The sequence below is a fragment of the Asterias amurensis genome, chromosome 13, assembly GCF_032118995.1.
Source record: "Asterias amurensis chromosome 13, ASM3211899v1".
Taxonomy (NCBI): domain Eukaryota; kingdom Metazoa; phylum Echinodermata; class Asteroidea; order Forcipulatida; family Asteriidae; genus Asterias; species Asterias amurensis.
In genome coordinates this window covers 6,714,602-6,742,586 of record NC_092660.1, presented here as the reverse complement: position 1 = coordinate 6,742,586, position 27,985 = coordinate 6,714,602, and the positions used below count along the sequence as shown (strand labels likewise).

The window sequence follows — 27,985 nt, the reverse complement described above, 5'->3', positions numbered from 1 at the left end:
CAAAAGAGGGCGGTATTTAGTTGGTCACCGGCGAAAGAGCCAGCCAGACGTCGTCCGTACATATCTGGAGTGCAAATTCATTCATTGATGCTGTCCAAATGACTAACACACTCGTTGAAATTGGTTATTATGCTCTTCAAAGACCTTATTCCTGTTTGTTCATTGTTGGCGTAGTGCTCTTAAGTTTTTGGTGGCACTGGTGGAACATTTTTGACAGTAAAACTGACATGGTAAGTTGACAAATTTAAAGCTAATTTTAGTTTATTTATGAAGGATTGAAGAAGAACTTTGTTTATTTTATTTTTTAGCCTGATCGTTCAGTCAGCTGAGCTGGTGTCATAATGTAATCAGTGTCAGACCATGGAGTGGACTCGGAGCTATAAAAAGGACTGAGTAGCCAGTCAAGTGGAACCTGGTTCAAGTGGAGCATTTTTATAGCAGGCTCTTGCAGTCCTTGCTTCTTGAGTTGGAGAGGGCGAGGCATTTTCATTTTGTAAAGGGCACTTTACTTCCTTGCCCGGGGGTGGGTGGGGGGGGGGGGTAAGAAAGAGACCGGGTAAAGCAAGTGACTGGATTAATATGAAGCTGTTTGATTTATTAATAATAATAATAGGAATGTTTTTTTGTCTCCCAATTGTTAGGGAGGCCTAATCTAGATGTTTACGTTTACGTTTGCGTTTACGTTGATACTTGGCAGAATCCTTAAGTGAGGACGTAAGGCCAGGGGTGCTTGATTTAGACCCAGTAACTGGGGCGCTGGCCATATGTGCCCCAATTTAATACGACAGAGAATGTCAAAATTTCGAAAAAAGGAGTATAGCGCCCCAGTTACTTGGTCTAGGCCTAATAAGCATGATTTTATTTTCGAATTGTATTCCCCTGTAACTTTGACAACAAAAATATGTTGAACTAGGCCTACTTTTTGAGAAGTTCATCTCTATCATAATAATAATAATAATAATAATAATGATAATAATACTGAAAAAAAGTGACTAACAAATTCTTATTTATATAGCGCATTTCACAATAAACGTATCGCTTTACATTAGTGCCCTGGGTATAGGGCCATAACATCCCTTTTTAATGTTTCTTAGCTATTGGGAGTATACACCCTGAGCTGCCTGTAAGGTGCTTGGGGGCTTTCAACATCTACCCTTGCAGAATAATTTGTACCCATGGGTGAAGAGAAGCAATTAATTAGTAAAGTATGTTGCTCAAGGACACAAGTGTCACGACCGGGATTTGAACCCACACTCCAGTGACTACAGCAGAGCTTAAATTTGATGCTCTTGACCACTCAGCCATGACAATCTAAGAAGATTTTTTGTCATCACACACAACTACCAAGAAAAGTTTTAAATTCGCAGAACACTCAACAATGGTCTACTGGAGGAGAAGTTAGAAGGAGTTACAACAACCTTTTTATCAAAGGCCATCACCTCTGCCCAAGTAAAAAAACAAGCAGGTGGTAATACTTTTCTGTCGTAGATGAAAGGAACCTCACTTCAAAGCCAATGCTCTCTATTAAAAATACAATGTTTCTGCAATATCATAGGTTTCTCTGATTGATATGAAAGTCTGTAAGTTACCATGTCAGCTGGTTTCAGAAAAGGAGAAATTTAAACAATTCATGGTCCTGGTGGACATGTTACAATGCCAATCTAAATAAGACTAGAAATAAAACATGTGAGTTTGACACCGATCATTGGTGGGAAATGGGTAAATAGAATCTTACCTGCATACTTTTGTACCAACTGACCAGACCAGCCAATAATAAATTTCCAGTAAAACTCCCTTTAAAGGGGAGGTACACGTTGGGTAGTTACTCAAAACAAATATTAACTTAAAAACTGACTTGGTAACTAGCATTGGAGAGCTGTTGATAGTATAAAACATTGTGAGAAACGACTCCCTCTGAAGTAGCATAGATTTTGAGAATTTTTCACTAAACTAATAAAAGACTTCTAGCCAGAAGTATTTTATTCCTATCTGAAAGCACACAAATTTGTCCAACAAGGGTGTTTTATCTCTCATCATTTTCTCGCAGCTTCGCTGACCAATTGAACTCAAATTTTCACAGGCTTGTTATTTTATGCTTATTTTGGGATACACCAAGTGAGACGACTGGTCTTTGACAACTACCAAACGTGTACTTTCCCTTTAAGGACAATTATACCATTGTCTGCTTGTGTGATGAAGAGATCATTTAACCATTGGACATCTGTTCCATAAATGTGTTGTAAAAAACACTTAGTATAACTGGATATGTCTGGAAATGAATATTAAACAGATTAATATTAGGGAAAAGAGTAGGCATGAAGGTTATTTTGAAGTGCAGATTGTTCAAAACCATCTGGATTACTCGGCTAAAGGGATGAAGCTAACTAAGGGCATCATCCAGGCCCGTCAGTGTACCTTTAAAAATCCATCACCTAAAGAGGTTTGGCGTAACTATTTTCTAAGAGCAATGCATTTATCCACAGTGAATCACACCATTTGTTTTGTTCAGCCTATTATTATTTATTCCATAGTCACCTGGCAATTATCGGTCTTAGCTTGGTCTTACCGCATGCTATTTTAACTTATGTGACTGTGTAAAAAAAAGTTACAAGTATTTCAAAATCTTACACTAAAATGGTGCAAATTGCCTTATATTTGATACCCTTCCAGCATCCAGTGCAAAATTGGTCAGCATAAAAAATATCTGATGGAATTTAGTGTATGGAGATTTGAAACATTTAATCCTTAAATTTTAAGACTTAACAGAATTTACATTCCGAAGAGGAATTTTTGTCAGTCCAAATGTCAAGGTCACGGCCGTTTTTTATTAAATATTATCAAAAGTCAAGAAAGAACCAAAACATCCCCTTTCAAAAATATCGAGAGTCATTTTACCAAAAAACAATATCATTACCCTGATGTTTTTGATGTTGAGCTCAAATTGATTGAGCTCGAATTTTCACAGGTTTGTTATTTTATGCATATGTTGAGATACACCAACTGTGGAGGCTAGTCTTTGACAATTACCAATAGTGTCCACTGCCTTTAAAGGAAGGTTACAGAATTGGTAAGAAACAAAAATCGTGAAGATCACAGATTTACATAAAACGCAGGATGCCGCGCTTTGCGTGGCAACCCCACTAAAAATTATGGTGTATAAAATCCCGTGCATTGTTACTTGCTTCCACTTGTATGCGCAAAGTTACTGGATGCTCGTGCTATGATGACTGTGACATCACAAAGGGCGCCTGACAGGTGTGAAACAACGGAGACCCCCTGACAACCCAAGGGTAGCCCCTAACTTGAAGTTACTGTGACGTCACAAACAACACAAACCCCCAACCCACGGGTACCCCGAAATTGACCCTGGGACGCATCAATTCGGCAGGGTGTGGGCACCACTTGACGTGAAACAATAGCGGCGCCCATACGATTTAAGCGCTATTATAGTATAGATTATAGTAATAAACATCTCTTGAAATATTTCTGTCTTAAATATCATACGTTTTTCATGAAAAATAAATAATCTAACTTCGCGTTTGGAGTTTATCGCTCAGTGAGCGTTTTATTCATTTTTACTTTGCCATCGATGCAATGAAAAATTTGTAATTGGTTTTTCACTATTTTCTCGTGACCAAGATGGCCAACCAACCTCAAACTTCTACAGGTTTGTCAGTTTAGGTATATGGTGGATTACATTAAGTGCTTACACTGCCAGCAACTGTTTTGTTAGCAAAAACCAATTATCCTTTAAGAAGCAAAACAAGTTTTTTTTACGCTGTAGCTGCAGTGGTTAACATCCAATTGCTAAATCATGATAAATGGCCATTTATTAGGCGCTTTTAAACTTTGTATCAAAGCACAAATCTGTAGTGCTACAGATTTAATTACTATCCTTGAAACCATTTCAACTTCTCCAGAGTCTGCACCACCGACAACCAAATAAGGACACAGGTTGCTAATCATTCACATCAACTATCTCTACCCTTGCAGTTACTCTTTTACTCCTGGGAGTGTCTTGCCCAAGGACACAGGTGTCATGACCGGGATGGGAACCCACTCTCTTTTGACTGCTTGAGTTTAATGCTCTTCAGGCCCTACTACTTGGCCATGACAAGCTCTAATTTTCTGCTTGAGTTGTGAGCCCACAATTCCTCATCTTGAATGCTGACTGCACAATGTATCATTTTGGTCCACACTTTTAAAGCAATTTAGCAGCCATTTAAGTTTGACCCCTTCAACGACTATACATAAACTAACATAACCTTACATGTACTGTGATGTAGAAACGGTGTGTTGCTGATGAATTGGCAATCAAATCATCAATTGAAATTTGGCAGCTTTTCTCAATTCAATGGTATGGAACCTACATACATGCCCGATGAATGCAATTGCCTCCATGCCCCCCTAATCATGCCTTGGTGCCATTGAAATGCTCCAATAGAAATTTCCAATTTCCTCATTTACCAAGGAGTAAATGCATTGGTGCTGTTTCCCCTTTCAAAAATAAAGTATACAGTCCCGATAATACATGCTTCAGGCTACATGTGTATGGTGTTCCCCCACAATGCATAAGTTCACATTCTGATATTGATTTTGATGAGGGTGCTGCACCATAGGTTATTATAATGTACAATGTATTCACACAGTGGGGTCCTTACAGTTGCAATCATGCACTGAGGGTGTTTGTGTCCTCTTAAAGCATTGGGAACTTGTTCAGATTAGCCTCCTAGTAAAGTTGGACTGCCTCGATTTTCTTTCCTCTTTGTTCAGTTATGGTAGATCAATAATGCAGCGATTGAAGGCAACAGCATTAAGTATTTTAACATACAGACTGTTGAGCAACACTACATGTAGCATCATGGTGAGTAAACATGATGCAAGTTAATAGATGTTAAAGGAACACGTTGCCTTGGATCGGTCGAGTTGGTCTTTGAAAAGCGTTTGTAAATGTTTTTTATAAAATGCATATGGGTAGAAAGATGTTGTAAAAGTAGAATACAATGGTCCACACAAACATGCCTCGAAATTGCGTGGTTTTTCTTTTACCTTGTCGACTAACACGTCGGCCATTTATGGGGGTCAAAATTTTGACTCCCATAAATGGCCGACCATGTTAGTTCGCACAGTAGAAGGAAAACCACGCAATTTCGAGGCAAACTTGTGTGGATCATTGTGCTCTACTTTAAAAACATCTTTCCAACCATATGCATTTTATAAAAAACGGTTACAAACGCTTTTGTTTTGACCACCTCGTCCGATCCAAGGCAACGTGTTCCTTTAAGAGTCAGTTCAGGTAAATAATTGACGTAGTTGCTCACGGTCAAAAAATGATATTTTTTTTATACTTTGTTGGTGGAAGGGCCTTGGGGTGCAAGTAAACAAAATTGCATTTTCAATTCTATATATAGCTCGTTGCCATGGTTACGGCTCATTTTGTTTTTGGACTTTTTAGGCCGATTTTGGGGTCTGAAAAGCTGGTTTTTAGCTCATATTTACAACTCCACCCCACCAAAATGCAACATTATTTCAAAAAACCTTTTATATCACTACAAAGTATCATCCTTGGCCTTCCTTGAGAAAAAAAATTATTGCTTTAAATATCACCCTTGTGCTGTTTTTGCATCATGCATTACAGTATTATTTTAGAACCTGCCAAATCGACATTTTTACCCTATTTTTGGATCCCAAAATGTCAACTTGCCAGGGGTCTCAGAAAATTTTCCTTTCGGCTGTGATTAGGGCCAACATTGGTCTTTCCATACCTGGTGTCAAAAACTTGGGCAATTGTATCCTGTTGTGACAGTACTGCCTCAAAACTAGACTTTTTTCCCCAAAACGTGAAAAATGCCTTTTTGAGGGTCTTTTCACATAATATCGACATACGTGTCCACGGTAAAAAAAAAGAATATTTTTCTTATACTTTGTGGATGGTAGGGACTTGGGGTCCAAATAAACAACATTAACATTTCAAATCATAATATAACACGTTGCCATGGTAACAGTTCATTTGTGTTTAGGCCACTTTAGGCCAATTTTGGGGTCTGAAAAACTTTTTTTTTAGTTAATATTTACAACTCCACCCCACCAAAAAACAAAAATATTTCATAAAACCTTTTCCATCACTACAAATTATCATCCTTGGCTTTACTTGAGACAAAAAAAATATTGCTATAAATTTCACCCTTGTGCTATTTTAAGAACGTGCATTAGAGTATGTTTTTAGAACTTGCAAAATCATCATTTTTACCATATTTTTTGCTCTCAAAATTTCTTTTTTTTAGGGGTCTCAGAATATTTTCCTTTCGGTTTTGATCAGGGCCAAAATTTGTATTTGTATTTCTGGTAAGAAAAACTCGGGCAATTGTATCCTGATGTTAACAGTACTGTCTCAAAAATAGACCCTTTTCCCCGAAAACATAGAGAAATGCATTTTGAAATAATATTTGCTTCATTTTGAATTTATAACATTAAGAAGTTAGTAATAATTCCATCAATCTTGCAGCTTTTCATAAGCACTCTGTAGGCTTAGTGCATTACCAAACATTGATCAGGACTTGTTGGTGACCTAAATCTTAGAATTTGCCCGGCCCGGCCCCACCCCGGCCCCGGCCCAATCATATTTCTTGGCATTGCATAAAAATTTCAAAGTTTTGTGAACAGCGCCTCTTTTTTGTAAGTCACATTTTTTAATTCCCCTTGCACATCAAAAACGTTTGTACTGTATTAATTTTGTATTGGTTTTCAGAATATTTCCCTTTTTGTTGTGATTGGGCTATCATTATGGTTTGCATGTCTGCTGGGGAGAAACACTTTGTTTTATTGTATCCTATTGTGACACTTCTGCCTCAAACATGGTAATTTTTCCAAAAACAATAAAAATGCATTTTGAAGTTATCCCTTAGTTTGAAATGATAAAAAACAAAAACTAGCATGCTTGTTAAAAAAATGTGGCACTGTTTCCATAATCTTTAAGTAACAATTAAAAAGTTACTAACCATGCTTTGCCACTGAGAGTTCTTGTTTTGTCATGACTACTTTACCTATATAGTTGTACAGGTATGATTCACATTGCAAGAAGAGAAGTAGTCTATGAGCATTCTTTACTATTCTTGTCTATACATGGCCTTATAACAGTCTTCTTGGTCCCCTGCCCGCTACCAAACTAAACATTTTCATCCCTATCAGAACAAAGAGGCTCTAAAAGTGAGCAAGTACTGTATCCAAAGTATCTAAATGGCCATTCACCTGCTTTGGCCTTCTGTAAGCAGTTCCCCAATCCATGGTGGGGTTCCTTTCAATTGTACTGTTGCAAACAATAAAAGAGTTGGTTTATTTAACGTTATAAACAATTCAGCAGGTAGTGTTTGACAATGTTTTTTGTTGATCGTTCTCAGAGACATATATAATAATTATGAATTAGTAAGATAGTGAATGGAAAAATTATCAAACTAGCCTGAATAAACTTTTGTCACTGCAAATGCATCTTACTTATTTATGTTGAGCAGGTGCAAGTATTTACAACTTCTTTCAATGCTGTTTCATTAAAGGAACACGTTGCCTTGGATCGGTCGAGTTGGTCTTTGAAAAGCGTTTGTAAACGTTCATTACAAAATGCATATGAATAGAAAGATATTTTAAAAGTAGAATATAATGATCCACACATCTTTCTAACCATGCATTTTATAACAAACGGTTACAAACGCATTTTAAAGACCAACTTGACCGATCCCAGGCAACGTGTTCCTTTTAACTGATCTTTTACGCTCATCTTGCAAATCGTTAGTATCATTGTTTTTAATGAGATCTTGGCAAACTTTTCCAACACTTTTAAGCGGGTTTTTTAATTTCCCACATTTGTGTTGGACATGATTGGATGCTCCAAACCATCTGCCTCAAGCACAGAAACTACATTGTTTATGATCTCTATCTCTATGAAAAGTTTTACATTTGGTAGCAGGCAGGGACCAAGGAGAGTAGGCCCTGTATTAAAGACAACTTGTAAAGAATGCTCATCGCACTCTACTTGCAATGGGAATCATACCTGTACAATAGGTAAAGTAGCCAAATCAAGAACTCTCAGTGGCAAAGCATTGGTTATGGTTTGGTTGGATACCATTATGTTTAAATAAAAACTTTGTATTAATTACTCAAAGGGCATGGAAACATACTCAAGGCATGATCAGTCACAACAGGATACAATAAACACAGTGTTTCTACCCAGAAGACATGAAAACACCAATAACAACCGAAAGGGAACACTTTAAAAAAAATAGGCGCTATTCACAAAACATTGTTTTATGCAATGTCAAGAAATATGATTGGGCCGGGGCCGGGCAAATTCTAAAATTAAGGTCATCAACAGTTCCTGATCAATGTTGGGTAATCCACTAGTGCTTAGGAAAAGCTGCAAGATTGATAGAATTATTACTTTTTAATGTTAGAAATTGAATATGAAGAAAAAACAATTCAAAATGCATTTTTCTGTTTGGGGGAAAAAAGTCTATTTTTGAGACAGTACTGTTAACATCAGGATACACTTGCCCAAGTTTTTCTTACCAGAAATACAAAGACAAATTTTGGCCCTGATCAAAACCGAAAGGAAAATATTCTGAGACCCCTGAAAAAATGAAATTTTGAGGGCAAAAAATATGGTAAAAATGTTGATTTGGCAAGTTCTAAAAACATACTCTAATGCACGTTCTAAAAATAGCACAAGGGTGAAATTTATAGCAATATTTTTTTGTCTCAAGTAAAGCCAAGGATGATACTTTGTAGTGATGTAAAAGGTTTTATGAAATATTTTTGTTTTTTGGTGGGGTGGAGTTGTAAATATTAACTAAAAAAACAGTTTTTCAGACCCCAAAATCAGCCTAAAGTGGCCTAAACACAAATGAACTGTTACCATGGCAACGTGTTGTATTATGATTTGAAATATAAATGATGTTATTTGGACCCCAAGTCCCTACCATCCACAAAGTATAAGAAAAATATTCTTTTTTTTAACCGTGGACATGTATGTCGATATTATGTGAAAAGACCCTTAAAAAGGCATTTTTCACGTTTTGGGGAAAAAAGTCTAGTTTTGAGGCAGTACTGTCACAACAGGATACAATTGCCCAAGTTTTTGACACCAGATATGGAAAGACCAATGTTGGCCCTAATCACAGCTGAAAGGAAAATTTTCTGAGACCCCTGGCAAGTTGACATTTTGGGGTCCAAAAATAGGGTAAAAATGTCGATTTTGCAAGTTCTAAAAACATACTGTAATGCATGATGCAAAAATAGCACAAGGGTGATATTTAAAGCAATAATTTTTTTTCTCAAGGAAGGCCAAGGATGATACTTTGTAGTGATATAAAAGGTTTTTTGAACTAATTTTGCATTTTGGTGGGGTGGAGTTGTAAATATGAGCTAAAAACCAGTTGTTCAAACCCCAAAATCGGCCTAAAATGGCCAAAAAACAAAATGAGCCGTAACCATGGCAACGGGCTATATATAGAATTGAAAATGCAGTTTTGTTTACTTGCACCCCAAGGCCCTTCCACCAACAAAGTATAAAAAAAAAAATCATTTTTTGACCGTGAGCAACTATGTCAATTATTTACCTGAACTGACTCTTAAATTTGCATCGTGTAGATAGAGTATGCATTTTGGTTTTACCCAAATACATCGATGTGTGTACATTTAAAAATGTTTCCTGCTTTTTAACCACTTCCGGTTGCTTTTCCCAAAAAATGTTCGTGCCAAACAGCGGTATTATTTTCAAGAACCTTTTGCAGCTTTTGCAGGTATACTTTTGAAAACACTGCCACTATGAAACAATGGCTTGACAAAGGAAAGACAACGAAGGTTCACATTATATTAAGCACTGGGAGTTGATGTTGCCTAGTGAGAAACTATGAGTAGGCAATCACTGTGAATTGCAGAACTTTGACCGCGACCTATGGCTGATATGGTACATGCTGGAATCTCGGATACTCCATGCTCGGACCATACTCGGACCATGCTCGGACTTATTCCTGTTTGAGCCGAATTCAAAGACAGCCTGTCCATTCTTGTATGCCCAATTCGTACAGCAACAGGACAGAGATCATCTGTAAACCGGGATTACACACAATACCCCCCCCCCCCCCAAAGATACTACAAGCATTAATCAGTACATTGTTTTGCTAGCAAAAATTGCAGGGGCTCCGATGTAGTCCCGGCCATAATCCACAGTTTTAACTCCAGTTCCTTGCCTCTCAAGAGCTGTCTTTGTAAATGGGGTGACATGAGCCTGATTTTGTGGCTTTGCTTATTTGATGAGTAGAATTCTGTGCTCACACCCTCCATTCTCTGCTTAGTGCTCTATCCTTGTAAACAAGTGATGTGTAAAGCCCTTTTCACACGACAACAAATAGAGCCAGGGTCCCTTGCTACAAAATTTACGAGCATGGATTTTGTTATCTCCTTGTGTGACTAATTTTGTGAGCTTTCACACTGCAAAGAATAAAAACTAACAACCCTTGTGTGCCATGAAAGTATTGGTAATCCTGATCATCTCGATGGGACAAGTTAGCACCTACAATAGCATGCACTGTATGGGCAACTGCACCCAGGACGTCAGTCAATAAACAAGGATTCCCTTCACACGATGATGTAGCGCACGTCCTTGGTCAAAAATTCCGCTAGTATAAGATTTTGTCGTAGGTCCGGAGCTCCGACAAAATGTAGCAATGTTGGACAAGATTTTACAAGGGACCGACCCGGGACACTCTAAAAATTGTGGTCCTTTCACACAAGGTACATTTTGTAAAATTTTGCAACCTGGCTACAATTTAGCAAGGGACCCTTGCTAAATCGCTCTCTTGTGAAAGGGGCTTAAGCATGAATAAAGAATCCTAAGTTTACTTGCCTAGCGTTTGCTTAACGTGTGACAAACCTTTCTACTTACAGTAGCTCGAGTTTTCTCTTTGGATAAGCAGAGCAATGAAATTTTGCTCTGTTGTGTTTTGAGTACAGACTTGGAGTTTCACTGAAGTCATGGACGTAGCCATGCACTAAACAATCTTGCTTACTAGAATAAGGTTACCCACAGCCGATTTCACAAATGCTAGGATTAATCCTATCTCGATTTAGGACGAGTAACTTCAAGTCCTAACTTAGGATGGGTTCATTGCGTCCTTAGGGAACTAAACTTGTCCTAAGTCCTAAAATTAATCCTAAGTTGGAAAGAGTTTGGTGAAATCGACGTCAGCCAAAGTACCATGTCATGTGTCAAGTCAGAAGCCATTTAACTTAAAACTGTCAATGAAACAAGGTATTGTGCCCAAGTTCAGGATACAACCGAGAACGTGGCAGGCAGTTCACTTATGACTTGTTAGTATTAAGCTGCAAACTGACTGGGTAAATTTTAAATCAATTTTAATAAAGTAATCAAATTATAATTGACTAGAACCTGTGTGGACTCTACGTTAATGTACTGGTGCTCCTCCAACTGAGCTTTATGTATCTCACCTTAATGTACATGTAGGTAAGGTAGTCTCTCTATTTGTTCAATATCTTTGTTTTGGCTTCTTACTAGAGGTCTGAAAAAATAGCTTAGTCTGAAGAGCACCGACACATTTTAAATCCAGATGTCACAGGTTCAAATCCCCTTCTGATAAAATTAAGTGAAAATTTACCCAGTCAGTTTACCATTTTCTGTTGTGGTTTGATATTAAAAAAATTAATTTAGAGTGTAACTTTCCCCCAACTTTCAGCCCAGCAACCTGGTGATTTGAACCCCAACTAACGGCATTTGTTGAATTTTTGTTTCTAACGTAATTTCGGGTTCTTTTTGCTTTCTTTACATATTTTCAGAAGACTTTGAGTCAAAGTTGCATCACGCTTTGTTTTGAAAGGACTTGAATTATAAGAATGTTTGTTCTCTCAACAAATTTTAATAGATGATGCTGTTTCAATTTCTCAAAACAAAAACCATACTTTCTTGCATGCCATGCGTAATTGCGGGTTCCTTTTGCTTTCTTTACAAATTTCCAGAAGACTTTGAGTAAAAGTTGCATCACGCTTTGTTTTGAAAGGACTTGAATTATAAGAATGTTTGTTCTCTCAACAAATTTTAATAGATGATGCTGTTTCAATTTCTCAAAACAAACACCATGCTTTCTTGCATGCCATGCCCAATGCATGAAATATTGGGTACTGAAAAGAAATCATAGTAGACAATTAATAAGCATAATGGGCCAGATAAATAAAAACTAGCATTTGCTTTTACTAGTCTTTTACTTAAATCCTTCTAAATAAAAGTAAGCCTTAATATTGCTAGTAATTGGTCGAACTAGTAGAAGGTAAAATCAATGCTTGAGGGACTCTTCTTATTGAAATGTAAATAAAACCGACATTTTACTATTACCTGATAGTTTCACAAGATACTGGGCCGTATAAAGGCCAGCATTAACAAAATGTCGATAAGTTTAAGATCAGGCATGAGAATTTGCTCAAATCTCTGTAAATAACCTTTTACTGGAAAAACACCATTTACTTGAGCGGATTAGTAAGTGGTCGGAGAAAAGCACAATAGCGGGGTATTCAAGAGTATAACAATAGAGGCATGGACTCGCAGATCAATAGCGTTTAACTGAAATGCAGGCGTGGCAGTTTCCACTTAGTCAATTTTTTGATGGCGGCAGTGGCCATTTGAGGAAACAGCCAGCCTCTCCACGCCAGAGCTCCAGAGATTGGTTCTTTTAGAGCAATTAAAGTACACAACAAATTTATAAGTAACATTTACAGTTGGATCATTAGGCCAAGGGAAAAATAACCCTTTAACCATGTAGTCCCTGCACCGCCCGAGTTTGCTGAAAACTAGTATATATCAAGATTCTTGCACTTAATTACTGGAATCGTAGTCCAAATTTTAAAAGATAGCCACAGCTTAACTTTATGCACAATTTGAACCTTAATATTTGTATAAAAGTACAAGGTCGCATGAGAACAATGAATGTCTCTCGTTAAACGGCTACGGTAATTTTTATGGCGAATATTTGTTTGTAAGGATAAAATGGACACAATAGCTTTTCAAGGCTTTTATCTGACTCAATTATTATACTGATTAAATGTGAAGGCGTGAGTTTTCGACAATATTATCATGAATGATGAATAAATACAGTTTCCTTTGTGTTTACTAATAAGCGTTTTGTTGGGTAACATGTAAAAGCTAAATTATTTCATCATCACGTTCCTTTTTTTGTACAAACACAAGCTGGCAAGGTTTCCTCCTACCACATACAGTATATCGATAGGCGGCTGGGCGGTCCAGTGGCTAAATGGTTAATACTGACGCTATACCGAGCCATATATGCAACACTGTTGTAGTTGTGTAAGTAAAATCTCAAGCTCCTCGTACAGTAGCTTGTAAAAATACAAGTAATTGCTACAGTATGTTAGTAAAATGTCGTTTTTATTTATATGTCTATAAGTGAAAGGTAATCCAGCGAGCAAAATGTTCATGTCTGATCTTTTACTTTTCAGTCTTCTTGCTAATGCTGAACCTTTAACTTGATAAGTAGTTGCTAGTTTTTATTTATTCGGCCCATTGTCATTTGAGTGGGGCACCCAGGCATAGAGGTCAAAAGGAGGTTGTTTGTTGGCCAGTCGGTTGTTCGTTGGCTAGTCTTGTGCGCCACGCATACATATCTGTGTTTTTTCCATTGTTTCATAGTCGGTTTACCTTGGCTGTATGACCTCTATGCATTGGGTCATCTTTATAACTAAGTAAAATGATTAATCACTGACAGATATTTTCATTCAATGTTTCAAGTGAGTCTTAATAACTTCCTCCACTACAGGAAAATATCTGAGTCTGAGAGCTTTTAATATTTCAGCCAATTTTGACAATTTAACTAATTTTGACAACACAATACAAGGTAATAATAATGAACAGCAGTACATCTTTAACTTCTGAAAAAATGTACACAAGTTAACTGTTCTTTTAAAGCTGGATGGTGATTTATCACTTGTTTCATTTGTTGTGTGGCAGACTGGTTTGTATTTTTCGGTTGAAAACAAGAAAATGATTTCAACCTGTAACCTCTGGAGTAGTGTGCCAGTGCTCAACCAACTGAGCTATCTACATCTACCCCTAATTTAATGTTTGCTGGCTCCCTTTTGTGTCTGTCAGAAGCCATTCAGACTACGATCAAAGGTTAACAACAAATAATAAATATAGAGACAAAAAATATGCTGAATTGCTATACAAACAATGAATGTTTATGAGTGCAATGGTGCAAATATTTTCATGGGTTGAAAGATGGAATGTTCTTTTCAACAGAGTCGAGTATGAATGGAACATTCCATCTTCAAACAGATGAACATATATTATCACTAAGCAAACAATATTTAATTGTGACATAACACCCATTTCTGACTGTTTGGAGTTAACAGTGACTAAAGGCCAACTGTACTGCTGTAAGTTTTAAAACATGCGTAATAAACATGTAATGTGTGCCATGCATCGTGATGAGGACAGAACGTGCAATTGGACAAATTAGATGGACAAAAGAATTACGGTGAATGGAACAAAAAATACACAGTGAATGACGTAGTGTGCAATGGTACATTTATATTTGCTACACATTCATGACTGACAATCCTCCCATGAAATGGCAAGAATCTGCTTGGGTGTACACACACAGAATCCTCAATGCATACTATAGAGCAAGAAGTCATACAGGCATTATTTTCTCACGCCCTTCAGTATAAATTATACTCAGTAGAGATTATGTAACATCCATATTTCTTATCTCTATTGATTCAAAGCTTACATTATTCTCATGTGTTACACAGGGTCAAAGTGTAACTAGATGGGGGTATTGTGAGTAATTATAAAATCAACACAGAAGAGGTTGCTGTTTCAATTACTAGTAATTTAATGTGAAATCATTTGGTCAAGTTTTGCAGCAAGTAAACGAGGCGACACTGTAGTACTTAACTATGCCCAAAGCCACGGTAACGTATTTTGAAATTTTTGGGGTAAACTACAATGTATACTCGTGTTACATTAACCACAAGACAAGAGAAATCTGGCTTTCGGAATAATTTTCTTTTTACTTTATGTGTGAAATTTATGTGATGGTTGAAGTTTTGCGTGATGTGGTTTAAAATAGGAAGTAACTAACTTGTCAACTTGCTGGTACAATTCTCTTTTTTGAGGAGTGTTGGCTCTGAAAGAGTTGACATTCTGGTCTGGACATTTCCAACAGTATAGCCTACTCTGCTCATCTTGGACGTTATGAAAAGTACATGTATGCTCTTCTTGTTTCTGGAAGATGTGCAGAGTAATAGGCCCTACTGTTTGAAACGCAGAGACCACAAAGACTCTTTCCAGAGTTAACCCTTTTCCCAAAAGAGATTTAAACATGGTTGTACCCGCAAGTTATAGTTGCTTCTTATGTTTAAATTTGGTATTAATTGATTGACACATCAATCAAGTTACAAAAATGAAACAGTCATCCAATGTTTCAACAGTCTGTACCAGTTCCAGTTGATGTTTGAACTAAGGAATGCAACTTTTGACTATCACTTAAGAAATTTAGGTTTCATTTTTACTTTTTGTACATTGTACTATAAATACCATATGGCAATGAAAGTTAGGTTTATATTGCCCAGGATTGTCCCATTTCATTCATGCTCAAGTTATGAGCTTATTTCCTCGTAACCTTCTAATGAACTACATGTATGAAAACAAAACAGCACTATTAACATTTTATGTTGGTGTGTGGGTGTGTGAGTAGTTTTATATTAAATCCGGGAACCTTTGACAAAAGAGGACAATAGAATAGGTCATAGGGTCCCCAGTTTGGCAAAGTTCACCATTTGGAATGTGCATTAAAACCACTGAAAGCTATTGCCTCATGTTTGAGGAAGGAAGAATAACATCGTCAATTGTCATTTCCCCCTCAAACTCAAATCTTGTGATTTGGCATTTAGTTATTGGATTTCACATGACAGAGCACAAAATAATACAGTTGTATTAAAGTATCGTGGTTTAATACTCAATAACATGATGATGCAATTTGGACATTGGCTGTAGGCCTACATGTACACAGGTTGGCATGGTTGGTAGACGGTAACAATGCAAAAGACCGTTTCATAATATTATAAACTGTGAAGTTTGTTTACAATAAGTGTGATCTTGTGCATTCTTTAGGTATTCTGGCAGGCTAGATACTACACTGGTCCTATGGGAAATTTGACATTTTGTGTCATAATTTCCACATAAATCCAAGTGTTATGAAAGTAATAGCTGGAAAAGTTTTGAGATGTGTCCCCTTTTAACATATCAAAAGTTGATAAGAATTAGGCAGTGCAATCTCCATAAAATTTAAGATTTCATGTCTTCTTCCATTGAGCTGTGTACAAAATGTGTTCCAGGCTCTGTGGCTCTTTTGTAAACATGTGATGTCACAGGTCACATGGTCTGAGGATTTTAGTTTCATTGGTCTTGTTAACGACCAAGTTTGTCAATTAAGACCAGCAATGTACCTCATTCCATAGCTAGATGGATGCATACCATACATGAAGTAGTCTATGGATCTTCAGCAGGCGTGGACTGGGGGGGGGGACCCCCCTCCCCTCTTGGGTAAAATTTGGGGTGTACTGTAGTTTTCCCCTTAGCGACAAGATGTCTTTCTTTTTCATTCTACATGTATGTCAACTTGCTGAAAAATTAGCTGTCGTTTTTAACCCTATGGCAGAAGTGTCGGCCTGTCCAAGGTCCTTTTCTAAAATGTTTGCTGATCCGTTTGTTCCATTTACTACACTTACAACCCACCCAGTTCAAAGAAACTGGACACCTTTGGTAATAGTCAAAGACCAGCATTGACATTGGTGTATCCCATACCATATGCATAAAATAACAAATCGGACTCAATTGGTCATTGAAATTGCAAAGAGATAAAACACCCTCTTTCCTCTTTCCTCTTTGTCTTTCTCAAAAAATACGTTTTGTCCGAGTGATCTTTTTTTCCCAATGTTTTATTCTTTTAACAGCTTTCCATTGCTTGTTACCAAATAAGTTGTTATGCTTCAATTCAATTATTTTGACTAATCACCAAAAGTGTCCAAGTGCCTTTAAAAAGCTGTATCCCTTGGCTATTGACCCCTTGCATGCATGTCACACGCGGCGACTGTACCACTCTCACCATTTTGGTGGTCAATAGGTTTATGTGTAAACGTTGCGTCGCCTAAAATGTGCACTTCACTGAATGGAACACACAAATGACATTGCCCACCAGTATGACACATCCAAGATATTCTGATGATGACGTCAGGTGAATTGGGTCAATAATTGATCTGTATCTGTTTGTGTTGTTTACCCTTAACAGGCCACTGATGGCCCCAATGATATCTACGGATTCTCAGTTAAAGACATCGATGGAAATGAAGTCTCACTCTCCAAGTACAGGTAAGAAGCTTTGTAGACTCAGTGGATTGTGCTGTTTGAAGCTTTGCATGGTGTGAATGATAAGAATAAACAAACTTATAACACCCCTTATAAATATTCTGCCTTTTCATTGGTTTAGAGCATGTCACATGATATGTCTTAGTTTTACTAGACGGCGGTCGTGTCACGGCGTGCAGTACCCAGACGTCTTTTTACCCGCCTCAAACCCAATCAGTTGTGCATCTATGTATCTGAAACGTGCTACGAACGTTATGTGTAGGAAGATTATAAATAGTCTGTTGGGGGTGTTATAAAACAAATATTGACTGCTTTAACTTGTGCTAAGGTTAAAACTCTGAATCCCTCGGTGATCCCCGGCTGCGCCTCGGGGATCACCTCGGGAGTCGTACTAGTTTTAACCATAGCACTCGAAGTAATAGCACTCAAAGTATTTGTAATACTGTAAAACGTATCAAATAAACCCTTTTTATGTTGCTATGAAAGTGGCCATAATGTGGGGCAGGCTGTATGCATGTCTTTGCATTATAGATTAATGAAGCACGCAGAAGCAGCATTCCCGGTTTTGCACGCACATCATATTTCATATTGTCTTTTGATAATAGTAAACTTGCAGGTACACCCATGTATTAATTATCCTTTGAGGGAGTGTTGGCTCTAAAAAGAGCCGGTTTGGTCTTGACAGATTGAACAGTTTACTCTGCTCGTCTTCAGGAGAAAATTATCTTGTCCTGAACACGAGCAGAGTAAACTGTCCGAAACATCAAGACCAAACCGGCTCCCTCAAAAGAGAATTGTAACATGGTTGTACCATTGTACCCGCAAGTCTGCTATTAAAGATAATTTATGATAAGCATTTTTTTTCTGACGTTTCCAAGTATTTGTTCAATATTCTTTGAGAAAACAACTTCAAAATTTAACAGACTGAGACTCTGCACTGGAAACTATTTGAAGTATGGTAACTCAACACCTCAATGTATAGACTAGGATGTAGTTGGTACAATATTGACCTTTTCACATGATCAAGTTCTGATCTGCACTGAAAGCAGCAAGGTTTCAATCCCAGATGACTTCATCATATTTCAACAAGGTCCAAATCCACTGAGCTTTCCCACTGCCGATGCCAAACCTACACACCTCCGGAGCAGGGTTTGTTTATAGACAGGGATACAGGGCTGTGCAAGTGTCAATGCCAGATCTGAACCTTGTCCAACACACAGATTCTTCATAGTGTGATAAAAAAGCCTTATTGCTGGTCTCATGTAATTTAGCTTACCTGTACAAACATCAATCACTCTTTAAAGGAACACGTTGCCTTGGATTGGACGAGTTGGCAGTATAAAAAGCATTTTGTAACCGTTTGCTATAAAATGCATACTGGTTGGAAAGATGTTTTAAAAGTAGAATACAATGATCCACACAAATTTGCCTCGAAATTGCATGATTTTCCTTTTGCTTTGTGATTAACACGGTCGGCCATTTATGGGGTTAAAAAAATATGACTCCCATAAATGGCCGACCATGTTAGCCGACGAGGTAAAACGAAAACCACTCAATTTCAAGGCATATTTGTGTGGATCATTGTATTCTACTTTTAAAACATCTTTCCAACCTATATGCATTTTATAACAAATGGTTACAAAATGCATTTTATACTGCCAACTCGTCCGATCCAAGGCAACCTGTTCCTTTAAGAACCCCAGTCAACAACTACTCAACATCAAAATATTTGGATTCAGAAAGAAGTGGGGTGCCCGGCCTCATACCAAATGAAAACAAACATTTTGTACAGACTCAGACTTAGTTTACTCATGTTGAGATGTGTAAAGGTCAATGGGGTCCAATAATTACAAATTTTCCTTAAGATTTGCTTGAAGATGATGTTGTTGTAGATATAAGTCAGTTCTCAACCCTAGGGGTGCTAAGATATTTCATTATTTTCTGATCACCATCATTATCCATCCCCCTCTGTACTCAATAATTTATGAGGTACGGCATGCAGATGCTGTTTTCTTGACTTTGGCAGCATTTCAAACGAAAATATTTCACAAATCCCTGTACTTTACCTTCAGTTGTCCATGGTTGGATTTCACAACTCATGTTTAATAATATCTCCTAGGACTAGTCCTAAGTTAGGACGAATGTATGAAATCGACCCCAGAGATGCCGTATCAAAATTTGAGGCACTGATCTCCTTAGGGTCCCTTTGCATAGCTGTGTAACCTCTGCATTTTCTTAATACCTGTTTGTTTTTCTCTTCCAGGGGTCATGTTGGTCTTATCGTAAACGTGGCCTCTAAATGAGGTTTAACCAACAAGAACTACGCTCAGCTACAAGAATTGCACGCTAAGTATGCTGAGTCAAAGGGCTTGAGAATCCTGGCATTTCCTTGCAACCAATTTGGTGGACAGGTAGGTCTATATTCAACCAGCTTAAATTCAGACATTTATTTTGAAAGCTTCATATATATTTGTGTGTCATGGACGGGTGGTCTAGTTCAATGGACCCAGGGTCTTGTGCTGTCAGCAGCAGAGTGTGGGTTAAAATTAAAGTCATGACAATTGTGCCTTTGAGCAATTTGGGAAGGAAGCGGTCCTGGTTCCTAGTGGATGATACCCATGCCTACATCCTTACTGAGACTGTGAAGGGTAACCCTATTTCGGCCCCAGGAGTAGGTAGTAACGTGCCCCCTGGTAACAGTTCTTTGGGTTGACAGATCTAATCAGTTAAGTGTAGCCCTCACCTTGACGTTGCCATCAATGGCCTTGTGAAGTTGCAAGATCTCTCTGAAAAAAAAATATATAAAAAAAGGAAAAATCCTACAGGGCTAGCTGAGCTTCAACTTGTATCTTTCATTACAGGAACCGGGTACCAATGAAGAAATCAAGAAGTTTGCAGAAAAAAAGGGTGCCGAGTTTGACCTTTGCGCTAAGATCGATGTCAATGGAAACGACGCTGATCCTCTCTACAAGTTCCTTAAGAAGAAGCAAGCAGGATTACTCACTAAGTATGTATTTATAGTTTTATATTAGCAGCAACGATGACTGTTTTTGATTTGGAAGACTTTTGATCGCTAGGTGGCAGCAGACTTACCAGGTAAATTTCCAAACTCTAAATTGTTTTGAGCATGCTCTCATTTCCATGAACAACAGCTTTACCTGGTAAGTCTGCTGCCACCTATAGTCTCTAAAAGTCTCCATTTTATAACTTTGCTTTTTAGAGTTTGCTTTTAACCATGTCATCTTATTTACTAAAATAGTACTGTGCATTCAGTACTTTCCCAAGTCCTGTGAGAAAAAGATTTGTTTGTATTTTGTTCTTCTGCTGGGATGTGCACAAGTTGCGCATTTTGGAAGTCCAGTCTTAAAGGCCCTTTTTCAAACCCTGGTTTTGGCATTGACATATTGCTCCATGTTTGGAGTGTTCACCTTTGGTGTAGGGAGGCCTTGTTCATACATCACACAAATGTGAATCTTGGTGATGCAAACAAGCAATTTGTGCTGCCTTCTAATTTGGATGCAAGAAAGTTTGCTTTGCTCTCATATTAGTTTCTTCATAGAGCAGCTTAAGCAGATAATTACACTTCACAACTTTCTGCTATGCAATATAAAAGGATACAGTCCAGATTATACATGTGACCTGGTAGTTTGGCTGGTAATCTTATTCTGGTAAGCTATTTTTGTGCTTAAGCAGCTTTAACAGATTTTAGCTGGAGAGCTAAGATCCACATCATCTTCTTGCAAAAGTATGAGTTAAGATACTGTTCGATTTGTAGAACTTGACTAAAGACTAACATAATTTTTCCTTTTCTTTTGCAGTTCAATCAAATGGAATTTTTCAAAGGTAAGGACTAGGTTGATTCAGAATTCATGACTTTCATACATAAAAGGTGACAATGTTAAATGGTCACATCACATGAACTTAATTGGGGGCATAATGCCACAAGACCGCAGATTTTAAAACGATTGCAGAACCAGAATGGATTTTGTTGGAATTTCTAGTTCATAACTTGTTCAAAAGCAAGGTATGCTGCTTATTACTCACATTTTACTATAATTTCATGATTTTGTTGTTGTTTTTTCTTCAGTTTTTAATCAATAAGAAAGGAGAACCAGTGAAGAGATATGGTCCCCAAACAAGCCCAATGGTATGTACTGTTAAAGCTGTTTCATATTTGAAGACATTATTTTTTTGCAATTTTGTTTTTTTAAATATAACAATAGTTCTTCTAAATGACAATTATTAAGTTTATTTTTTAAGATTCTAGTTGTTCATTAAATAGATGTTAAATTTTCATCGGGATTTAAAGAATATTAATTTTGGTTTAACCCAGAACACTGATGTGTGTAAGCACTGTAAACTCGGTACTTTCCTGAGCTCTGTGAAAAAGATCACAGGCATATTACTCAGGTGGGATTCGAACCCATGACCTTTGCAATGCCAGAGCCAACTAGACCACCGATGTTGCCCGGTAGCTAGAGGCAGTTTGAATCCTATGTTTTAGCAGTGGGTATCGCAATGATTTAATCGATGGAAATTTGCATCGGGGATATAAGGGACCTGAATATCGGTTATACCCATATCCACCAATGTGTGTAAGCACTGTATACTCTGTACTTTCCCGAGTCCTGGGAAAAAAATATCGCATGTATATTACTCGGGTGGGATTCGAACCAGAAACCCTTGCAATTCTAGAGCAGTGTCTTACCAACTAGACCACCAAGATTGCTTGGTAGCTAGAGGCAGTTAGAGTCCTACGTTTTGGAGACCTGAAGATGATCACAGCATACTGATAACCAGCGGTTCTTTCCAGAGCCAACACTACTCATAATGAGATATTCACATCGTGTTACCATAAACCTCTCTTAGTTATTGTCCTCCATGCAAAGTTTCATATCCTATTTGGAATTTAATTAATTTGATTTCTTGGTTATCTTTTGCAGGATATTGAGGGCGATCTTATCAAGGAGTTTGACAAACCAGAATAAGCTGAATCTTCACAATCCATCTCAACGACTGCCAATCGGACAAATATGACAATCACAGTCAACTTCTTTGTTAAAGTAGAAACAAGTTACTAGCTTGAATGTGTGTGTTTTTCTTATCAACTTTGCGACTTGGAGCCCTAAGTTGTCATCTCCTGCATCCTGCCTCGTCCTGCTGGAATCTTCAAAGGAAAGAACTTGACATCCATCAGAGCAGTTTGGCTGGAACATTTTCTAGTCACCTTTAAACTTAACTCATTACAGAACTTTACAACTTCATGGTTTTGAAAAGATGAACTTGTATTCATTGTATTCCAGTATCAGTACTTTAAAATGTTAAAAACAAAAATATATGTGCATTATGAAAGTGCAGTTCTAGTTTGGAAGTTGTTCATTGATAGGACATAGTCATTTCATCTAGCAAAGGGAACTTTGGATAACAAATTCTTCAAAGCTGTTAAAATATGTTAAATGGGTTTTTTCAGGAAAGGACTCATTTGACATTCATAAAAATCACGACCTTGGCCTAATTTCATAGAGCTGCAGAAACATTGCAAAGAACATAACAACTTTTTGTTGTTGTTGTAAAGAACTAGAACAGCTCTATTAAATTGGTCCGAGTGTTGGCTTTGGAGCACCCATCAAATACAACCAGGGGTTGATTTCACAAAGATAGTCCAAACTTGGGACTAGTCCGAGGACTCTCTAGGCCTGATTAAAAACATAAGGCTTGTCCTAACTCAAGATAAGACAAGTCTTAACTCTTTGTGAAATCCTCCACTGATAACATTATATGGTAGTATTAACATAAAAATCACACACCTAAATATGTGAGTGTATAGCGAGCCTTGTCCGAGGTACTGAATATGTGGCTGCTCTACTAGCCAAGATGCAGGAATTACACATTCAGGAACTTAATATAAAGTACTGTGGGGTTAATGCAAGAATCCTTGTACGTTACAGAACTGCCCTTTAACACTCCGACCAACAGGGATCTTTGGCTAGCATGGCTACTAGTACTGCCCATGGTGAACTTAAGTAGTTGTGCAGCGATAAAACATTATTTCTGGAACTAAGTGTAACCGCTTTGAACAAGGGAAAGTTAAAGCTTTTCTTTCCTGTTATCCTGAAAAAAAATCGGATACAAATTCAAAGGTAGAACATAAATTATTTTAGAAGTTGTTTGAGAATGTAGTCACTTTGTGGAAGTAGAAACCATGTAAATGAGGCAAACTCCAATGTGTGATTTGGTTGTGGTTCAGGCTCTATGATGGCCAATTCCTAAACCGTCAATGTGACAGCGGAATTGGCCGGATGCTTTTGCGTGCCCGCCATGGCCACAGCTATCAACATGGGTCTGTTTGCCTCGTTTAGGGTTTCTACTGCCTTCAAAATGAAAGAAAGACAAATCTTGTTAAACTTGTTTGTCTATTTTAATTAACTTAAATTTAGTGCATGATTATGTGTATAAATGTTGGTCTTTTACTGTATAGATGTACTATTAATGGTTTAGTGTACATTTTTTTGCACAAAGAAATTTGCTGTTGCTAGAATTGAACCACAGAATCTTGGGATGGGTGCTTAAGTGTGCTACCATGAATTATTAGTTATCAATGTTACTCACCCTCATCCTCCCCTCGACCTCAGTCATTGTGGAACTTACAGTCCACCCATTTGTGCCAAGATTCAGGGGTACTGGATGTTGGGGTTGAGCAGTGCTGGGGTGGATTTCACAAAGAGTTAAGACTAGTCTCATCTCGAGTTAGGAAAAGTTACTCGTCCTAACTTAGGACTAGCCATACGTTTTTTATATCTCCTAGGAAAAAAAGTCCTAAGTTAGGACTAGTCCTAACTCTTTGTGAAATTGACCCCTGTGGTGCTACTTGGGAGGGGTGGAGGGCCCATGCCACTGTGTCACCTGATTGGGGGCCAAAATGAGGCAAAGCTTTCTAAATATTTTTAAAATTTTTAACTATTTGTTTTCTTTCATGGTGATTATATCCGCTTAGATTAAAGTGCCTCCTGGATTGTGACTTTTTAGCCTGTGGTTTAAAAAAGTACAAAGTTAGCGTTGGGGTACCCTCTCTAGCCTTGCCCTCGGGTGCCACAAAGGTACCTCTGCCACTGGGTAGAGGGAAAGGAGTGTACCCCCTTTCGTTGTTTGAACCTAGTATATCAAGATGGTCTTATTTCAATATCTATCATGAGTCAGTTTCGCTGATCACCATATAAACAAATTTATACAGTAAAACATTTTTTTTTTCAAAGATGTATTCAGTGTGAAGCAGTTTGTTTACATACTGTGATGAGTAATATATTTGTTTTTATTTGTAATGGCAAGATTATTGGCAGTATTTAAATGTTATGCAACATGATCATAGATCTGGTACCAATATGCAGCTTTTATGCCAAGTTTTAGAATTATGTTGTGGATGACGTGTGTCTGTAATACTTTCTGAATTGGTGAAAAAAAATTAAACGATACATTTTAAATGCATCAAAAGGAGTACAAAATTTAGTGTAAATATTTTATTTTAACCCTGACACCGATGTGTATTAAGCACTGCATACTCAGTACATTCCTGAGTTCTGTGAAAAATTCACAAGCAAATCACTCGGGTGGGATTTGAACCCGAGCAGGTTTCTTACCACTAGACCAGTTAGCTATCTTGATGGCTGGAGGCATTTGGAATCCTATGTGTTAGCAGCGGGTACCACAATCACTCGGGTGGGAATCGAACCAATGACCTTTGCATTGCTAGAGCAAATCACTGGGGTCGGATTTGAACCCTCAACACTTGCATTGCTTGAGCAGGTTTCTTACCACTAGACCACCGAGATATCCCAGTGGTTTAAGGCTGTTGGAATCCTATGTGTTAGCAGTGGGTAACACAATCACTCAGATGGGAATCGAACCAATGACCTTTGCATTGCTAAAGCAGATGTCTTATCACTAGACCACCGAGCTATCCCAGTGGCTAAAGGCTGTTGGAATCCTATGTGTTAGCAAGAGTTTAACAGATGTTGGTTTTGCTTCGGGAATAAAGACATGCCTTGCTCTGGTCACTGCTGTGAAGTACATTCCTTATAGAGGCACATCCTTACTTATACAGAAATGGTTTGGTCTTGCCTAAGTACAAAAAAATGTACCAAAATATGTGATTTGTTTGTGTAGGACTGAGTATTGAGTACTGAGGACCCAGTACACAGTGAACTAGAAAATAATATGCTTTATCCCTGATACAGTTTTTACATCCACTAAATTTGAGCCAGTTAATGATTGACTAGTAGATAAGATTTGAGGTGTTTATTTATTTTTTTTAATGACGACAAGTCTAAAGTTCAGGACTCTAGTCCTCAGCCGTTGTTCTGGAAAGTATCTACAGATATTTTCTATGTCAATGTGGTTGCATGTTTATGGTCAATTGGTTGCATATTTATGATGACAACACTAGTGATATTGTATGATTCCTCGTCCAATGTTGTGCAACTTGACGACATTTTCTTGAAAGTTACACCTGGCCATAGGAAGCATTGAAACTTGTGTTCAGATACATCGAATTTACACCTTGTTCTAAATTCATCGTGGCTTTATCGGACGAATGACAGTTAGACACCACAATAACCATGTCAAGTGAACGTGAAGAAGACATAAGGGCTTCACCAGAGGAAACTGAGGAGGATTTTCCAGTTGCAGACAAAGGGTCATCACTCCCAGTGACGGCTGCTAAGTTCCTGGGAGCTATTATTCTGCTGAGTGGTATTGGCGTACTGGGTTACTACTTGGGGCATCCAGGTGCATTTCAGTAAAGGAGGGAAGATGCAGCTTTGCTTGGAGGTACATCTTTGTTCTGAAGAAATTATCTGAAGAATTGGTGGGTTTAAGGGGTTAATTTAGGGGGTAGGGCATTGATATTACATTGGCCAGGGAATAATGTATTTGCGAGTTGGAGTTGATTGACTGGTCAATGCCTTCTTTCAGTTACAAATAAATGCTCAATTTGAATTCCACAGACTAAATCTAGTGTTGCTTTGTCACATGGTTTGGGGCAAGCTTTTGTATTGAAACCTCTGGACCAGTGAAGACTGGTGTGCCAAAAACTTGACCAAGATTACCCAGAAAACGCCTAATCCTAAAACCATTTGACATAGTAACACTGAGAGTCACAGTCTGAGAACAAGTCTAACTCACAAACAGCTAATTGGGAAGCTTAAGTTCGTCTCAAAGACTTTCCTATTGGGAAGCTTAAGTATGTCTCAAAGACTTGCCTGTTGGACAGCTTAAGTATGTCTCAAAGACTTTCCTAATGGTCCCTGAATAACAGAAAACTTTTGAGTTAACATGTGGGTTATTGTTGATTTGTCATCTCTTCTTTTTTTATCCCTAGCTTGCTTCGATGGCAGATTCAACTGATAGAGCCGGTCAGAGCTTTAAATCATTGGTATTACATCGGACAAGGGCCCTAAGATTTATTTCAATCAAACCCTGATGGAAGCCAAGCAGAGACAGTCTACTCTGATGCATAAAATACCTATGCAATTCGGATACTTTTGGGGATCACAGAGCATCAAAACTGTCCATCTTTCATATACGTGGATGAAGAAGTGAAGTTTTCATTGGACTTTTAAACACAAAGTTGTTGGTGTTTTACATAATTTTGCAATACTTCCTGAAGGTTTCTTGTTTCATCCCCCATCCACGAACCCACCTCTACAAGACAATCACCCACTTGGCCCGGTTGCATCCCAACAGCTGCAGCTAGATGGTCTTTAAATCAAAGAATTCCATGTTTAACTTTTGTTAAAAGGCACTGGACACTATCTATTGGTAATTACTCAAAATAATTGTTTGTTGGTATTAAAATAGCACACAAGCCTTTTACACGCATCTGAAAGCACAAGATTTTGTGCAACAAGGGCATTTTTTTTCCTCTTGCATCCTCAATCTTGATGACCAATTGAGTTCCAATTTTCACAGGTTTGTTATTTTATGCATATGTTGGGATACACACAGTGAAAAGACTGGTCTTTGACAGTTACCAAACGTGCCAAGAGCCTTAACCTCTGTTCTATTTAAATCTCCTGTCACACTGCTAGTTGTGTCCCCAGGTGATGTCTAACCATGCAGGTTGCAAATTCTTGTATAGGAAAACATAGAACCAAACATCAAAACATCAAAAAAGTCTGTCACCAAATTTGTTATTTCAATCTTTTTATTTCAATTCATCAATCCAAAAGAGAAGTGTGTATCGTGCCATTGTTTAATTATATTGAAATCATTTTAAAATTAAATTAATTAATGTAAGAAATGTCCCCTTAAACATTATTATCTTTTTTGCAGTTTCCCTGAGCAATTATGTGCTATTTTGTCTTCTGATCTTAAATATTTATTACTTTACACATAAATTGTTTTTATTAATGAGGCCTCAAAGAAATAAATAAAATGAAGAGAATTTAGGAGCGATTTCTTTTGTTTAATTATGATGGCTCATTTTTTATCCTAATCTTACTGGGTTTATACAAAAAGTGTTGCCTTCGATCAGTTTTTAAATTC

At 37.7% G+C, this 27,985-nt stretch overlaps 1 protein-coding gene and 1 long non-coding RNA gene across 4 annotated transcripts; both read left to right on the top strand.

The window, feature by feature from the left end:
* The first annotated feature begins 35 nt into the window (after positions 1-35).
* Positions 36-24,945, top strand: LOC139945718 (glutathione peroxidase-like). 3 transcript variants are annotated; one of them, XM_071943078.1, is made up of 8 exons: positions 90-230; positions 4,774-4,864; positions 17,370-17,449; positions 19,710-19,857; positions 20,308-20,453; positions 21,265-21,289; positions 21,534-21,593; positions 22,390-24,945. In XM_071943078.1, the coding sequence occupies exons 2-8, from the start codon at positions 4,790-4,792 to the stop codon at positions 22,432-22,434; spliced, it is 579 nt and encodes a 192-aa protein (XP_071799179.1). In that variant the 5' UTR covers positions 90-230; positions 4,774-4,789; the 3' UTR covers positions 22,435-24,945. The 3 variants fall into 3 exon arrangements, with proteins under 3 accessions (XP_071799177.1, XP_071799179.1, XP_071799180.1); XM_071943076.1 differs by lacking the exon at positions 4,774-4,864 and having other exon boundaries at positions 36-230; XM_071943079.1 differs by lacking the exons at positions 90-230; positions 4,774-4,864 and adding an exon at positions 14,876-14,991.
* An 848-nt stretch (positions 24,946-25,793) lies between these two features.
* LOC139946420 (uncharacterized) lies at positions 25,794-27,982 on the top strand. Its single transcript, XR_011787238.1, has 2 exons — positions 25,794-26,269; positions 26,820-27,982. It is a non-coding gene; the product is annotated as an uncharacterized lncRNA (long non-coding RNA).
* The last annotated feature ends 3 nt before the right edge of the window (positions 27,983-27,985 follow it).